The sequence below is a fragment of the Poeciliopsis prolifica genome, unplaced genomic scaffold (genome assembly GCF_027474105.1).
Source record: "Poeciliopsis prolifica strain line A6 unplaced genomic scaffold, Auburn_PproV2 SCAFFOLD007, whole genome shotgun sequence".
NCBI lineage: Eukaryota > Metazoa > Chordata > Actinopteri > Cyprinodontiformes > Poeciliidae > Poeciliopsis > Poeciliopsis prolifica.
In genome coordinates, this window is record NW_026562382.1 from 8933460 (window position 1) to 8951783 (window position 18324).

Here is an 18324-nt window from a genome sequence, read left to right on the forward strand (position 1 = left end):
TGAGGATCTTAATGACATGTTTCCTTCTCATGAAATGAAGCCATGACTTAATATTTTTTTCTGCCTTTTCAATTTTGTCTATAGGCCCAAGTGAATTATATAATACGTTGAATTACTGTACTTAAAAATTATGGACAGTATATTGTACAGAAAATAAATACATTTAAATAAATAAAACTTGTCTCTAGGTAAGTAGTTTTTATGCTCTCCAAAGTGTACCATGTGTGACCATTACATGTCATCTCAAGCTTCAAAATATTTTTCATCTAACAGAAAGGCAGCTGCACATTTCATTCCTCTGCACTGTAAAAAAAATGTTATATTGAATTATATATTGGCCATTAAATAAATATTAAATATTGGCCATTAATCGAGCATAGTTTTGTAAATATAATGTTCGACTTTAGTCACTTTATTTTGTCACAAATTCTATTTCTTTTGATCAGAAGTTAACTGGATAGGTTGGTTGGGTTGGCTGTTATTCTCCATCATTATGTTCACGTTTAATGAATTCATTAGAACCCCTTGACAATGATAGTAACACAATTACTTACATATACGTGTTTTAAGGGTAACAGCAATGGGGTTAAGGCAAGAACTTAGGTAGTGTAGTGATAGCACTAATGCTAACATCAACCTTCCTACTTCAACATCTTATCAATGAAGCACTTCTAGGAAGTGAATCAAGATAGTGGAAAAGCTAACATGGTACATTGCTGGGACAGATTTAAACTGTTTATATCTTCAAAGCGGGGCTGCACAGCTGGTAGTGCTGTTGCCTTGTAGTATGGGTTTCAAAAACATGATTGTCAGGTTAATTGGTCGCTCTAAATTCTCCTTAGGTGTGAGTGTGTGTGCATGGTTGTTTGTCCTGTCTGTCTGTCTCGTTGTTTCCTTGCAACAGACTGGACGGGGTGTATCCCGCCTCTCACCCGAAACATTCGCTGGAGATGGGCACCAGCTTTCAGAATGAGGAAAAACAATGTCCATGCCACAGTATCTGAACTAAATTTAAAAATTTGTTAACAGCTTTAAGTGGTTTAGAGATAATGCTTCTGGTAAGATCAAATGTGCTTTCAGGCTAACACTGAAACAGTAACACATTTGTCAGGAAAAGGTTTTCATGCCTCCTCTTAAAATAGATTTCAAAAATTTAATATTTAATTACCATAGTATGCCTAATATTTTTTTCTTCTTTTCAAGGACAAACTACATGAGCAAAATAATTTTTATTATAAAAATTAGTAAATCTGACTGAGAGCAAAATTGCTATGAAAAGTAGCAATATTTACCCTAATTTATTGGTAAAAATTGAAAAGTTGGTTTTAATAGTGTGATACTGATTAATAATGAACGCATTGTACTCATCAACTTTTCAGTATATTTTTGTATTGGTCTCTAAAGTACACCCCAATTTGCAAAAAAAAAAAACAAGTGTCAAGCTAAATATTAAACCCATATTACTTTATTCATGCGCTCGTGTCATGCAGACTTGGCATGTGTTTCGTTGAGAAAAACACAAGACTTGAACATCAGCACCAGGGAGCCAATAAAGCCCAAACTCAACCTCAGACAGTTTCAGGAAGAGATGCTTGATTTTTCATGAGTCTTCCTCAAATTTAGAAAGGAGAAGCTGGAGCCAAGCAAGCCTCCACGATCTGTCTCATGCAGACACACTCGGCATCCAGCGCTTTCACTGCTCCGTACTTCTTATATAACTCCTCTGACATCATGCTTCTCGTGCTACGACCCATGTGTGACAAGTGCTCTACTCCTCTTTTGAGAATCATTTCTAATATTAGCTTGTTTGGATGCATTTGAAACAATAATCCACACTTCCGCTGTATTTTACTTTTTAGTAATGAATTAAAAATAATTAACATTGTGTGTAAATAATTTACAGAAAATGTTTGCATGCACAGCAGTCATTTTCCAGTACAATACACTCAGCTAAAGAGAAAACACTCACTTACTAAACTATATTGCACATAGACAATTAAAATAAAAAAATCAATATTGTTTTTACCTGCCTGGACAGATTGCCTGAAGTGCCACTTATGAAGGATCAACTACGTTGGTAGCATAATAACTCAATTTTCTCTCGTAAAAAAATAAGAAAAAAACAAAAAAAAAAACAATACATCTTAATTTGATCTACCGCAGCAGCAGAATACACACTCACACCCTCTAAACTCCTCTTCTGCATTTGGGAGACTGCATAAGAAAGTATAGTGGGTGTATCGGAGTGAGAGAGAGACAGAGAGAGAAAGAGAGATAGAGACAGAGAGAGAAAGAGAGATAGAGACAGAGAGAGAAGGAGAGAGAAAGAGAGATAGAGACAGAGAGAAGGAGAGAGAAAGGCAGTCAGCAGGGGCAGTGAGAGCGTGCAGCAGTTGAAGGAAGAGAAAAAAGAATCAGTATTCTGAATGCACTGATGGAGACAGTGTGGAGGCAGTGACGTGGTCGGAATAATCACAGGTTGGCAAAACGCGCATGAAACATCTGGGATGGAGAGAGCTCCCCCTCTGTTTCTTTAAACACAGGGCACTTACTTGATGTAGCAGTCACGCCCCTCTCTGATGGTGCCCATGTCCCATCCATTTGGGGGTCCTTGGGAAGCACTCAAGGTCCCTGACGGGGGCGGCCAACCAGAGGATTTGGTCCTGTGGCTGCAAAGGTGCAGAACATGAAAAGAACTACGTGAAACCCTGAAACTGCCTCTGAATAGGGGAAAAAATGCAAACTTTTAAATGAGCTAGAAATAATATCCAATCACTTTCATATAACGTTATCCACAACCCAAAAACAGAGCACACTGACACAGAAGAGTCCCAGTCAAGTACAAGGGGGTTTCTGAGTCCAATGTGACAAACAATGTTCCATAGGCGCAGTTCAGTGAGTGAATACAAATCAAATTAATTACATAAGCTCGATCCAGGCAGAGTTGTCATGCCTCCCTCCGATGCTTCAGAGGCATGGAATTGGCTTCATTTGTGGATTTCAGCGCACTCTTTAAAGCATAAAGCACACATGAATCTTCTTCTAAACCAGTTTTTTTTCAGTGACTCAATCTTAAACTGATCTGATAACCTTTCTTGGAAAACAAGAAAACTATTATTGTAGTAACTCAAATGGTATCACGTCATTGTCTGATTTTGTTGACAAACCCAAGCAATGCAGAATCATTTCTTTGAGCCACAATTAAGTGGAGGCTTTCCAGAAAAGTGGGATGGGTTGGAACACAGTCGTGTCTTCTTTTTTTTTTTTTGCATGCACCCCCTCTGTTTTCCTTTTATCACTGCCTTTGTGTCTGCACACTGGTGATGCTGGAAAGTGGTGGCAGAAAGTTATGTCACTTCAAAGGCTTGTCTGCCATGTAACAGGGCTCTTCACATTTATTATTCAAAGCTCTTTTTTTCATTCCCTCTAAAATGTTTCCCCCAGTTACAGTACCAATGCTAATGAATTGTGCACTGCTGTCTTGCATATTTACATGCAAGTGTGTCTCTTTATAGTTTATGTTCATATGGCAGCTTTATGCGACATCAATAAGAATTCCCGGTGTATTATGCGAGATTATAATCATTTTCCATAATCTTCTAAGATATTCTGAGTAAAACGTCATGGCTATAAAATTATTCAACTCTTAAATACCCTTGACTATTGCAAAAAACAAAAACAAAAGAAAGAAACACTTAAAAGATGTTGTGTTGGTTAAAACCATGGTTGATTCATTAAAAGGAAAAAGTCCAACTAGTGAACAAGCTCTGTTTTCCTGGCACATCCATTGTTGCACTTTGCTGCCCCATTCATTTGTTACATCATCTACTGTAATTATTTACTATCAGGAAGTTCACTAAATGCAGTTGAAACAAATGCTTTGACTAATCCAAAATACTGCAGAAAGAGTTTTGTTGAAAATTAAAAGGATAGAACAATTTATTTTTCTTTTAATTGTTTGCTTTCAGACTGCAAGTTTACTGGTTTGTTCATACAGTTTCTAAAGGTAAAATAGGAGGCAGATCTTTAGTTATCAGGCTGCTCTCTTGTGAGACTCACTGACAGTGTTTGTCTGTGAGGCAGACACCCTGGCTACTTTAAATAGCAGGATAAAACCTTTCATTTCGATAAAGCCTATAGTTAGAGTAGCTTAGGTTATCATAAGGAATCTCTGTAGTTAAACAACTATACAGGCTTAGACTACTGGAGAACACACTGATCACGTCTCCTTGCTCTGCTGTTATTCTTCTCTCCAATTTTGCATTATTTGCTGCTTTTTCAACTTCAAGCTTTATATTGTCTCTGTTCTTTTTTACTCGATGTAGAAACTACCTCTCATCTGGCACTTTGTTTAGCTGTGACTGCTTCCTGAAGGGAGACATTGGCTGAGCCACTGCTGCCAACAACTTTACATTCTCCCTCTATGATGCCCTTGGCCCTGTCTTTCAGTGTTTAACCCTGTGTCTATCCTATACAAAGATATTGCCTGAGCTTTTGCAGCAACTGTATGTCCTTCCGTTTATCCTACGTACTTTAAAACCTGCTCAGAGCTGATCTGGTAAGCCGTGCTTCTCTCCCAGATGAAGCCAATAAAGGAGCAACTCTGGCCATTAACTTCTTTTTTTTCCCTCTAACACGCAAAGTAGAACTTAATCAATGCTTATGCTTCTTTTTTGTGTGTATGCTCTGTATTCTCAAGCCTCCAATCAGTCATGACAGATGGTCGATCACGCTGAGCCAGGTTTGGATTGTGCTGAAGTTTTTCCTCTCCACTATTGCTGCATCCATGTACAGTATGAGTTGCTATTGTTGCTACATGCTTTACCACAAAGAGTAAATGCTGTAAATCAAAAAATTTGATTAAATCTGCTGCATTTCCTTAAAAATAACTTTTTAAAAAAGTAATAAGGTAATAAATGAACTTGACTACACTGTTTGATAACTAGGATCAGTTGGAATGTATTTATGATTGAATTTACTTTTTTATTACATTGTCTTGAGATTACATGTTTGAGATTAATTATGTAGGTAAACTAAAGTTGAACTGAACTCTCAACTCTTTGTGCAACATAAATGCAACTCAGGTCCAAGTTTCAGACTCAATTCCCACTCTCGTTATGAGAGACGTTAATGCCCATCTGTGCCTTAAACAGCTGTCAGTGTTCTACTTTCCACCTCTAAACAGTCCAAGAAATCTGATTTCTTTCCCAAATCAGTTGTGTTGGTATGTTGACATGGATTGATTTGACCCACAGTGCATTAATTGGATACAGGTTCCAAAGCTGTACATTTAGAAGTACCGGTACTCAAATCAGGATGTCAGACACTATTATCTCTGACCATCGCTGTTATAAGTCTTAGAACTGTGAAAACAACCATGCAAACTCATCCAGATTAAAATAAAAAGTACCAGCACGTCCTCATAACGATGATAACTTTCCAAGTTGCAGAATGTAAGACAACTTCCTCAATGTTGTGTTTGACATTTCTCCCAAGGTCTACAACATAACAAAATATACTTACAATTTCAAAAGACGTCTCTTCAGGATATGTTTCTAATCCGAAAAAAAAGGTGTCCCTGAAAATCAGTTTTCTGTCTCTCTGGGCACTAATGACTGTAATGACACTGCAGTCAAAGATACAATGATCTTTGATTTATTTTGTCTGCACATGGGAGGCCCATCATGCCACTCAGTCGCAGCAGTCCATACTAACCAAAAGGCTCAGAGGGCTCACCCACTGGCGGACAGTGAAACTGATCTTCTTCATCAGGCATTAATAAGTAATACCTGCACAGTCACATCGGACTAAGTAATCAAGCTCTAAGAAGGCAAGCCATGCTACACAATTCATGAACAGGTTACCCAAGAGTCATTGCTCGACAATTAGAAGTAAAAGGGGAGCTAAATGTAGGTCAGTGGGGAACTTAAAAATGCTTGATGGCATTATGATTTGAGATATTTTTAGATCCTACTTGTTGATTTGCTGTAATAGCCAAACAACCATTTTTAAAAGTATTAAGGCCAATAGGAAAAAAAAAAATCAACCTCCTTGTTAGAAAAAGAAAATGAAATAGATCAATATAATTTCTTTGAAATCACAGCAGAAAACAGCTTTTTAATATTTAAAAAATACATGGATACATGTATTCATTCTTTTTAATATCTTTACAAAAAATAACTTATGTCAAAGTGTTTGAAAAAAAGGGAGATTACTTCTCAGACTTTCACACAGAAAGACTGCATCCATAGTGCCAATAGGCTTCCTTTATCAAAGAAGTTCAGTTTAAACCTCCATGTTTTTCAACACATGCTCGTCACAGAACAACCATAAAGGGTGCATATCCTAATCATGAAGGGAGTGATGATGCATTATAGAAAAGGCGACTGCTTGGAGGAGCAACATTCCAACACAGACACTCAAGTTAGTTTGAATAATTCACACCGACAATCTCCACAAGGGTTGGCAATATGAAACCCTGTTCCGGCAACAAATGTCTGCCGTAAACCCATAGAGAATGCAATAAAGCTGTTCTTTCATGAGGTATTCAGAGCATTATTTCCTTTGACAAGTGCTTTGCGTCAGTGACTCCCATCTGCACGTGGCTGCAAGTGATGTTTATGTGCTGATGGCCAGGGGGACCAAACCATGAATTCCCTTTTAAGTTTCCCAGCATGCACTTGGGAAGGACAAGGGAATAGCCTGAGGTCAAGAAAGCCACAATACATGCAACATTAGTTTGCATTGCCATCATATCTGAAAGATAAAAAAATACACTCATCCCATTCAGCTAATTACATTTTATTGAACTCACGTTTCAGGAAGGATATTGAGGAAGTTGTCCTGACTCTCTTCCCGAGTCTCTCAAAATAAAGAAGTTTGGGAATTTAAAAACATTTACATACTTAGATTTTTCTTTTCTTTACTTTTTATGGGATGAAATAGGCAGACAACATTCAACTTCAGGAAGTTTAGAAACAGGAATTGAGATCATAATGTTAATTGGATACATTTTTTTAACAATCCAGAGAGGTTTGAAATTATGCATGCAGGCTCAAATACATATTTTTTTCCCCACTATTTGGATCAATGTTTTAGGAAGTTGCATCTTGACCACTGGTATTTTGTAGTGTCAATAAGCTTCTGCTGTAATATTTGATCAATTTTAGATATTCAAGAAAATTTCCTTACAGAAAATCTTAGAATAAATCTTTTAACATTTTTTAATTGACTTTCCGTCAAAATGAAGTCAGGGTCATTCTGAAAGCTTAATTTCAGTCGCTTTCCCCTATTCTGTAAGCAGTTTTCTTGTGAATTTGGATCATTGTTCTGTTGCCAGCTTAACTATCTAACTATCTGCATTCATCTGATGCAAACTCGTGCTTTAAAGAAAAGGAAAATGTAACTGGAAAACCTGGGATATCCTGTAGAATATGCTGGAACTCCACTTTCATTGTTCTCACTGAGTTTCAAAATAGCATAGACTGAGGATCAAGAAAATGTTACTTTATAAATCACCTTCATCTATGGTTTATGCTGGATCCCATCCACATGTACTAGCCTAATCCTTTTTGAAAAAAAGGTTCTGATCTCAGATGAGAAAAATTTTGAGCTACTGAAAGTAGGATGTAGGATCGCCTCAACATTGTTCAACTTCACCACCAGTCGAATTTGTTGAATTTTAAACATGGCTGGGTGTTTGAACTTTAGAGTGGACTCTAACGCACATTAAACTGGTTCTGGAGTTAATAAGTACAGTTAATTGTAATCACAATGAATGATCCCAACCTCAACTCCATTAAAAACACACCATTCATAGTGTGTGCTGATGAAATCACTTAGTATCACTTACTGCACTTATTGTGCGGAGGTGATGACTGATGTGTTGCACATGTGTGACAAGGCTGTGACCAAAGTCTTCCACAGAGTGATGTGACTTTCACAAACGAGCTGATTCTTCTGAACGGCTTTTTAATATGAACGATAGGACCGGAGTCTCACTGAGGACCGTTATTTGTTTCTGACAGGCAATATGAGCAACCACTCAGGGTGTTATCTTGTTGGGGACAACGTGAAACCTCTGCAGAGACGAAAGCAAAGCAGAACAAAGAAGAGTTCAAATTGATAATCATTTATTTCAGCTCTTAGAATTTAATATCTAGGTGTTTTTAGGAGTATGTGGAATTTTCAGATCAATTTGAGAAGCAGTTTTTATCATATTTCGCATTTTATTGTGTTGGGCAGAGCGTGCCGCTGGTCTTGGTCTTGACTGGGTCTCGGATTTGACAAATGTGTTATTTTCATGCCTATCAAAAAAACAAACAAACAAAAAAAAATAACAGATGGTTCAAATTAAACACTAAAAGCCAAAAATAAATATTCAAGTAAACTTCTGACAGTAGTACCTGCACAGTTTCAATGGTAGTTTTTTTTGTAAATAGTAGTAGACACAATGAGTCATTAAGTATGAATGTCTTCAATCATCTAATGGTGTGAGTAAGATTTGTCACTCTCCTGCAAGCCCAGGAAAAACCTTTTAAGCTTACTGAAGAATAAAGATATGTTTTGTTCTCTTGTGTAATAGGAAATGTTGCAAGTATGACTTATGATGCCCTGTGAAACACATTGAAGAGAGCGTGGGAATTTTGATCCTTTGTTGTAGTTTTTTTTTTTTTTTTTTGCCAGTGGTGTTGCAATAAACACCACTGACATGTATGCAGAGACAGGCTGCAAATGGGATTTTGAATATAAAATCTGCAGAGAGACAGAAATAATCATCTCATGGGAAGAAATTGAGGCGATGTGCAGAGCAGCGCTGTAGACGTAGAGGAACATTTTTGATTAAAAGATTTCTCCTTCTGCTCCTCATCTTGAAGGCACACAAGATGCAGTCTTTTGTTTCAGAGCGCATCTGCCCTCTGCTTGACTTCACCAACCACCAACATGGCTTTAAGCCTTTGGCCAATATAGCAGCATGGCAGAAAAACAGTCAAATCTGTTATTTACATCCTGCTATCGAAATGTCCCTGTGAACGCTAGAGAAGTCACGTATGATGCTCTATCTACAGTAGACAACTCAGTTTTCCCCTGCTGTTTGAATGCCTCGTGTGAGTAAGCGTGCCATTTTGTCTGGTTTTTTTTAAATTTTATTTACTGGAGCCAAGTGGAAGAAAAGGCTGTTCCTTGCTGATACGCAACAAAATCCTTATGATAGGAATTATACAACAAGTACACATCAATACAATCACAAGAAATGGAGCTAGCAACGTTTAGCCTCATGGATTATTACTATGCAAATCTTCTGAACACCAACATTCACTTTAAAATTTGGGTGTCTATCTTCTCTAATATTCCAACAGAATCTTACATTCCTGAGTTAATCTTCGGTCAAGCTCAGACATTGTTACTATGGGCAACCACACTACCCTGAACATCTCTCTCTGTCTGCAGTTCCCTCTCTCTCATTCACTGACTCACTCGCTTACGTGTATATATATATATATATATATATATATATATATATATATATATATATATATATATATATATATATATATATATATGGGAATCTGGGAAGTAGCCCACCCGCTACGATTCACTACAGTAAGCGAGGGAATCAGTCTCCTGCTGGGTCCAGCTCACCTGACAAACATCCAAAACCTACCATTGTATAAAGGAGTTACTGATCAAATGTGGGACGCAATCGTGGTTTTCTTTGCCCTGTACAAACTCTCAAGTCTATTCAGCCGAGTAATGAAACGTCCATTTCTTAATAAGTGCTGTTGTTAATAAACTGTGAACATATTAGTTCCATTTTCTGACTTCCTGTCATTTTCATTGAATTTTTTGTGACTGTTGCAACAAGATGTGCATATTTGTGACATGGAATAAAAATGACCCATGGTTCCAAAGGAAAATACAACGTTACTAATAAGGTGGCCTGCTAAAGCAGGTTGGTTGGTAGATTTTATTTAGAAGTAGTAAATGCTTTCATATTTAGTTGGGAAATATTTGAAAACCATACAACCTTTTTTTCACTTCACAATTACACAATAATTATACAATTATACATTATTTTACCGTTGGGTAGCCTCTGAAACCTTAGTAATAACCTTCCATCAGTTGCCTATACCTGCTTGTGTTTGAAGGGTCGTGGGGTGGCTGATGCCTATTATCAGCAATCATCTTGGCGAGAGGCATGGCACGCTATGCACAGGTTGCCAGTACATCACAGGACACCACAAAGATACATAGAACAAACATGCAGAAGCACTTAAACCTAAGGGCAACCAACAGAATGCAATTAATCTAGCAGTTGTTGTGTTTTTGGCTTTAGGCACCTGAACAGAACTCATCCATGCATGACAAGAAGATGCAAGCTGTATGCAGAAGGACCCCATTGCTGTAAGGCAACGGAGCTACCAATTGTACCACGGTGGAGCCCCAAAATCTTGGAAAAAGTAAAGCATCTACCTTTGCAAAGCACTAAATTTCAAGCTGTAAAAGTAGATCCAATTTCCTTGCTTAAAGTCTTTTCTGCTCTCCAAGTAAAACTTAAACCAAACACAGCAACAGATGTTTTCTGCAGCAGCTGACATGGAGTCTCCTGCAACATTTAGTTTTATGTGAAAAGCTCCAAAGGACAGAACAAAATTAATGCTTGCGACCTCATTCCCCTGCCAGTTGGCTCCTGGTTTTGACCCACAGCCATTTCTGAACCTCTCGTCCCTAAAAGCTTTTATTGGCTATATATATGAAAGATCTTTTTGTTTTTTGTTGTGCTCTGATAAGCATGGACGCAAATCAATTTCAGTCCAGACCAATGATTTTTTATGTTGAAAGTATGCTGTCAAAACATGTTGAACAATGGATCAAATAATACATGTTACTTAAGAAACAGAGCTTATATACATCACCTTTAGCTTGTCATCACAACAATACTTCTCATTAGGCTGTTTACAACTGTTCTTTGGAGCTTTGGACTGTGAAGTAGTTTGTATGCCAATCTCAGTTCCTCCAGATGTTGTTGAATTGCTGCTGCTAGTCTAGAGGAGTTGAGTGGGTAAGGAGCGAGCCAGTGACATTTAATTTTGGGTGGCTATTGTTAATATCTAAATGACCCAATTATAATCCAGACGAACTTATAAATAATAAACACAGTTAATAAATAAAATATTTTTATAATTTTCTGGGAACTATTATGCTGAGCCCTGTTTTTGTTTGAATCCCTTTCAGACTCATCATGTCTGACATGTTGATCAGACAGGATAAACAGGGCATCATTTTCTTTAATTTTGTCATTGTGGAAGTGCTACTTTAAGGTGAAAATCTTTATCTATGCTGTTTGGGGTATGCCACCACATGAGAACGTTATTCTAAAGGACATACAAAAATGGTGACGCAATAACTGATCAATCAAAAATTTGGGAACTAAAAAAGATTTATTAACAGCAGCTTTGTCGCTGACTTGGGACTCCACAATCTATTCCGGTTGCTATCCGTGCTGTTAAGCTGTGCTCAGTTAAAGGTGCTACAGCACAGCCTCAGTTTCAAAGTACAATGTATTGTATGCTTATTCACTCCCAGCTAGCAAAAGCACATCCAAGAGTAGCTGATGAAAATAAAAGTCCACTGGTAATAAGTTCCTGCAGGAAAGATAAAAAAATTCAGACAAAAACCTTTTTTTTTTTTTTATATATCCTTTATGAATGATGAAGAAGCTATTATTGAACAATTCTCCATGAATTTCTCCCTGTGGAACAATAAAGGTTGTTATTTTTCATTTGATCAGTCCATCAGAGTTCAGCAATCCTTGTAATTGAAAGATAATTGACAATATCTGCATAGATTTGTGAAGCTGATGCTCATTACCGCATCTGTGCTGCTGTTGTTGCCAAACCATTCCAAACACCCACAGAACACATCAAAAGAGTGAAGGTACTCAGCGGTAGTACCTTCACCTTGAATTGCCTTGTCGCTGAAATGTGCTCACAAATCAACTTGTGTTGAATTTTGATTCAAGAGAATGCACCATGGAAACGCTGTCAGGATTTCACCGCAAAGTGAGAAATGAAGAAGATTTGATGCTTCTTGTTTCTGAAAAGCTGGACGTCTGGGGGAGTCGAAGGCAGGAAGACGGCTTCATGTCTAAATGCTCTTTATACATGAAGTGGCTTTCCTCACTTAACATAGCGAGCTATCGTTGTGTGTTAAATTCTCGCTGGCAGCTGAGAATGTGAAAAACAAAACATAAAATGTGTAAATGTAGCAGAGCTAACTCATGATCAGAGACAATAGTGCATGGCATTATTAACTGTGACAGGAAGTAGCGACGTTGGTGCTCCACTGGGAGCCACATAATGCACGACATCAAGGAGGGAGACCAACAACAATGCTATCCTATCGTTGTACATTTCCATTTCTGTAATGATTGGCACTAATTGTACAAAAAGAGCAACAATATTGTTCTTATTTACATATTCTTGGCCTCAGAAAAGCAAGAGCATTTTGTTGATGACTCATACTTGAGATTTTGTTCCAAATGGCCATTCCTGTGTCATAAAATTTCTTCGTCACATTCAGCGTCTTGTATTAATGATCAGCTGTTCTCTCCATCAGTGGTCTGTGATGTGTTTGAAGGAGGCTAATCCCCAGAAAGGATTAATGTCCAATGGCAGAGCCATGGCCTCCAAAGTGAGTTGTTACTCCTCACAATGAAAACATCTATTCCTCCAAGCTCTATTCATTTGTCCTTTCCTCTTTTCTTACACACCAGATATACTAAATGAAATATATTTAAGAAGAAAATAATGTAAAGATCCTACAGATTATCTTCAGGAAGATCCTGTGTAGCTATTTGCAAAAAATAAGTTTTATTTTTAAGCCACTTAAGTATTAAATATATCGGACGAGCCAAATCAGATCGTGCTGAATTATTAAATGTAAGGACAAGCATAATGAATTGCATCTCCATTTCCTTAATGATCATTTCCTATTGATTTAAGAATTTAACCATTTGAAACAACCTCAGTTTATTTCTCCTCTAAACTATCTGAAAACGTCAGCAAAACTATGGAATTAGGTTTGAGTTTTTCCCAGATCTGAATCTGAAAGGAAAAAATAATACAGAATATGGAAATATAATTGTACTGCCAGACTTTATTTCCTATTCCATTATCTAAAATTTCAATCAATCCATCCATCCATTTTTGTTCATAATTTATAAATGAGCAAATAGGGAACTAACAACTTTGGACATTTGATTTTTAAAAAGTAAAATGATTAACATGGACTAAAAACCCTGAGCACTTATGCAGAAAAACAGTAATTATTTGCTGCATGATAAATTTATGAACTTGGATGCACACAGTTTAGAGCAAATGAATCATCCTAGCTTTTAGCATCCGCCCCCACTGCCATCCTCCTTGTTTTCTCATTCATTCCCCATCATACATGACTGCACAACTTGCTACCTCAGAAGATTATTAACTCAGCATTTCCAAGGCAGCGGCTCAACATGTGAATCCTCTGTGGTTCTTTACAGCAACGCCTCTGAAACGCATGAACACGATTTCCAGTAAACGCACATTTACAGTCCGCTTAGTATATATGACAGCCGAACTCACCCTGAAAGCTTTGGCATCTTGACAAAGCTGAACACATCCATGTGTGCTGCAGACTGCAATCAACCTACACATGCAAAATTAACTTCACTCCGGCACCATTGTTATGCGCTGTTTTTCAGCAGTAAATTATGCAAAGGGAAAGAAAAACAAAAGTAAGGCTTCCAGAAGTCAGGTGTAGAGATTAGTCGTTTTCTCTGAGCCTCCGCATGGCTGAGTGATTGCTGTGTCCTCGCCTCAACAGCACAAATCCACATCCCATGGAAAAAAGGATCTGGCAGCGCAGCTTCCCCCGGTTACATCCTTCAAAGCATGAATCTGTTAGCTGTGCTAAGCCACCTTCATTTAATTTCCATCGCAGTGGAATGATGTGCGGGAGCCGCACCGTAACAACAGCTTTGGAGGGAGGCACAGAGAGAGCCTGAGCGAAAGGAAAGGGAGGGGGGTCGGCGATGTTGGTGGGAGATGAAAGTGGAGGGGAGAGAAACAGGAATGTGAGAGCTCGTTAAGCCCATGTGTCTGCAGGAGGCACAATATTTGCAAATGAGGGGTGCTGCCTGTGTCCCGGAATTCCCCCTCCCCAAAGCATGCCTGGATCATATCTAAAACATTTAGTGTTTTGCCTGGAAGAGTGAAAATTTTGAAAAAAAAAAGCAGCCAGATGAATGAGATGGCACATGCACACAGATCCCATAAAACAACACAGGAGCAACAGCTTCAGGAGCAACAGCACAGGAGAGCAGCTGTTGCGTTATGAGGATGTGTCCCCCTCCCCAGCTGAGGTCTCTGCCTCACAGCTGCACGTCACACCGCCTGTACTGCACAGCGCATTTGTTTTGACCTTTCAATGTAGTTCAGCTGCTAAATGCTCACTCTCAGTGCTCAGCAAGGAGCATCCGAACCTTTCAGCATCTCATCTGACGCAAACTCAAGAGTAAACTTGTGTTGGTGGTAAAAAAACACAAAAGGAGAAGGTTTAAGTATATATGGAAGTCTTATTTTTCTCTAAAACTTTCATTGTCTCAGTAAAAAAAAAGTTATTGAAGTGAAACGAAAATATAGCTGGTGTGTATAGATGTCCACACTGGATCAGTGTGTACATCTTTCCATGCAATTGCAGCTACATCTCTTTTTGATTATATTTGAACTAACTAGCTTTGTCCATCAAGATACTGAACATTTTGTTCACCATTATTTGCAAAATAATTCAAGTTGAGTGAGTATTTATGGGTTTTGAACATATATTTTTTAAAGTTTTACCAGAAATTGTGAGTTATATTTAGGTCTGGACTGAAGCTTGTTGCTTTAATTTAAACCAGACCAGTGTGGCTGTAGCTGTTTAGGGTCACTGTCCTGATGAAGGAAAACTTTGCTAATTTTGCATGTTTACAGCTCTGCAGCTCTGCAACATTTAGAAAGCTGTGGGAAATAGAAAAAAAAATCCTCTGAAAGTTACACTATAAGCCTCTTACTCTTTAGAGATGCCTTCGAGAGCCATATTTTTAATACGGTGGGAGTCTTGGCATCAGTGAAGAGCTTAAGCTTTCGCGTTTTTTAAATGTTTTCTTTCAAGTGTCTGTCTACAAAAGGCCTTTTCAGTACTTGATGGGCAGAGATAGTTTTTATTAACATAGAGGGTTTTTTATACCTTTTCCATATGTTTTTTGTCAGTGATTTAAATAATTTACTTCTTTCTCTCTCTATAATCTGTAAAATGTTCGGTAAATTTACTTAACTGGAGAAATGGGTGGGGATGGTGAACACACTAATGATGTGCACATTATTCTTTACTGAGGCTTAATAATTAAAGTTCTAGTTTGTAATTATTTGCCTTAATGCTATGCTCACTTTCGGCTGATGAAAACAAAGATGATGCCAAAGAAGATACTAGAAAACAAAAAACAAACAAAAAAAAAACATCTAATAGAGCATCTGAAAGCAATCCACTTTATGCTGTACCTGTTTATTTACTTATTTTTTTAATTGATGTAAGTAGAAATCACTTAGAAATTGAAGGAATACCTGAGGAAACAGCACAGATCAGTCCCACCATCAAATGAAGAATGCCCTCAGGAGTGGGAACCACCTTTCATAAATTAAACAGCACAGATACATCCTCTTTCCAAAAATAAAAACACACAGAGCCATTTAACCTCATGCTTGAAGTTAAATGTTTTGTACTTTTTTTTTTTATGACAGTTCGGATAAAATGAGTGTTTCACAGTAGTCAAATAACTTCCTTTGTGATCCAGAGAGGAGCGAAACACACAGACAACATGACATCGAACAGATTCTATCAAGCAATTTCCTCCAGCTGTCAAATGGCTTCTTAGAACTGAGCCAATTGCCAAAAAGAGACTTTGATTATAAGACTGTAAAATCAAGATGATTGAGAAATGTTCAAAATCAGTTTGAAACTCAGTTCAAAGCACTACACAAAAAGGAAAAGATTAATCAGTACAAATGTTACCTGATGGCAGAAAGAATTAAACATGTTTGTCTTTTAGGGGGAAATTCCAAGCAGAAACAGTGAAAGCTCACAGAGGTGCTTAGCACCGAATTTAGGCTAAAATGCCACAACATGTAAGAATCTGAAGAGTGACTCAATGTGCCTTTGCTGAGAGTGATACACAGCATAAAGAAGGTTGTCACTTCCACTCAGAGTCAAGCTTGGATTTGTTTGCAGTCACAGAAAAAGATGCAGATTGGTGGTAGAACATTGTGATGTGAGTTGAGGCAATTATTTTTAAAAATCACTTTGAGACGTTATGTTAATAACATTCAGAAACCACGCACATTGCAAATTACTCATGCCTAGAAGGAATATTGGAACATGTATTTTAGGAATGAACAGAAGACATGAAGGATTCTCTGAAAAGTGAAAAAAAAAACATGTTCAATGACCTGCTTCCAACGCAAATCGCAGTGTCCGATGGCAGCAGGATTGAGAGATTCAGCATTTTCTGGACGGTTAGGTTAGTCTGTTTGGGACTGCGGCCCAGAGGCCTGCATGAGTGGCAGAGGATATTAGGGTCAGGCAGAAGCGTGATCTAAGGCGACTATGGCTGAAGCTTTGACCGATAAAACCCTGCTGTCCTGCTGATACCATTTTTTTTTTCCTGAGTTCCTTTTAAAACAGCTGATTTCAGACATTCTGCGACACTTGGTTATTTAAACTCAGCAGTGCTTAAATTTTGCAAACGCTGCTTTTGGATCACATTGCTTACCTTAAAACATAATAAGGACATGCTAACCATTGGAATAGTGCCAACTGGAAAAGTGCTGCTAAGGGACAGCAGAGAAAACAATTAAAGTGGTTACAAAAACAGACTGAGATTGTATTTCCAAATACAGTATCTTGAAAAAAAGATATGGGAAAGGTATTGACATCCCTTTTAATATGTTTTCCCATTGTTTTGTTAGGAATTTAGGTTAAAAATTCATACAAATTAGGTCTAAGTGAAAGGAATATTATACAGTGAATATTTATATTCAAAGTGAATAAGTACTTCATAGAACGAGCTTTATAGGTCTGGAGACACATCCTTGAACATCAATTTTAAAGTCTGGTCTCCGATTCCTAAATATCTTCAGGCTTAGACTTTGACAGGGCCATTTAAACACCTGAACATGTTTAGATTTACAGTAAACTATTTCTTTGTGGTTCCGGCTGTAATTTTATCTGTTCTGTCCTTCTGGAAGGTCAACCAGCTGAAAGTTTTTTTACAACTTCCTGTAGGTTTTCCCGCCTTATATGAAGCTCCATCTTCACAACAACTCTGACAACCTTCCCTTTCTTGTCAAAGAAAACAAATACCCATAGCATGGTGCTGCTACCTCCTTGTTTTACCAGGGTGGTAAGAGTACTAAGGTTTATGTCCAGTTTTCTGCCACACACACATTTTAGTATGCAAGGCAAAAATTTATCCTCCTTGAAATGGCATCTGGAAAACTACAAAATTAGTTTATAAGAGCACCACTAATAGAGTTGTGTATTTGCAGAGAACTGCAAAAAATGCCGACCTGATTCCCTGAGGGGTTTTATGTTTTTTGACACTAATTATGCTGAAGCTGTGGCTGATTTACTCAGTGAATTAACTGCTTTTAGGGCAGAATTTTAATATAACCAGAGGTATGATTAATTTGGATAAGAAGTCAAGTGTTACCTGCCATGCTTTGAGCAGATTAGAGATTTTTAGTGTAAGTTTTACCAGACCTGCTGATAACATTCAGTGCGCTAGTGGCAGGCAGCAGCTCATTATGAGAGAAGCAAATAAAACCTTGTAATGAGGACACAAAGGTTGACACTGTAGCAACTGTGTGGATGACCCGATAGTTATAAAATATGCCAATGGTTATTGGGGGCTCATGTTTGCTACATCTGACCATCTGAAACCACTTCCGGTAGGTATTAAAGTAAGAAATGTGTCGCTGCTTTTAAATGATGACTTTTCACATTTTCTCAGATTACAACAACAAATTTGTTTTTGTCTTAAACATTTTTAAGTGATATCCCAACACAACGTAGTGCATAACTGAAAGTATGAGAAATGCTCCATAAATTAAATTTTCTTTTTGTAATTTCAAAATACTTCTCAGCAAAACCCAGTACAACTAATTCCCTTCAGGTGTCCTCAAATATCTGGACAGTGTTAATCTCATTATAAATTCAGTCCTTCTGTGAAACCCTCAATGATTTGCT

The 18324-nt window shown here is 37.7% G+C and overlaps 1 protein-coding gene across 3 annotated transcripts in view; it reads right to left on the minus strand.

The window, feature by feature from the left end:
• The window catches only part of frmpd4 (FERM and PDZ domain containing 4), a 39120-nt gene that overhangs the window by 18055 nt on the left and 2741 nt on the right, over positions 1–18324 (minus strand). The window contains exons 1-2 of one of the 3 annotated variants that reach the window (XM_055032198.1): positions 13626–14169; positions 2553–2669 (exon numbers count right to left, since the gene is read on the minus strand). In XM_055032198.1, the coding sequence (XP_054888173.1) occupies positions 2553–2669; positions 13626–13666 (158 nt within the window). In that variant the 5' untranslated portion in view covers positions 13667–14169. Of the gene's footprint in view, positions 1–2026; positions 2354–2552; positions 2670–13625; positions 14170–18324 lie in introns of those variants that run through there. The other 2 variants (XM_055032197.1, XM_055032199.1) reach the window with 2 other exon arrangements.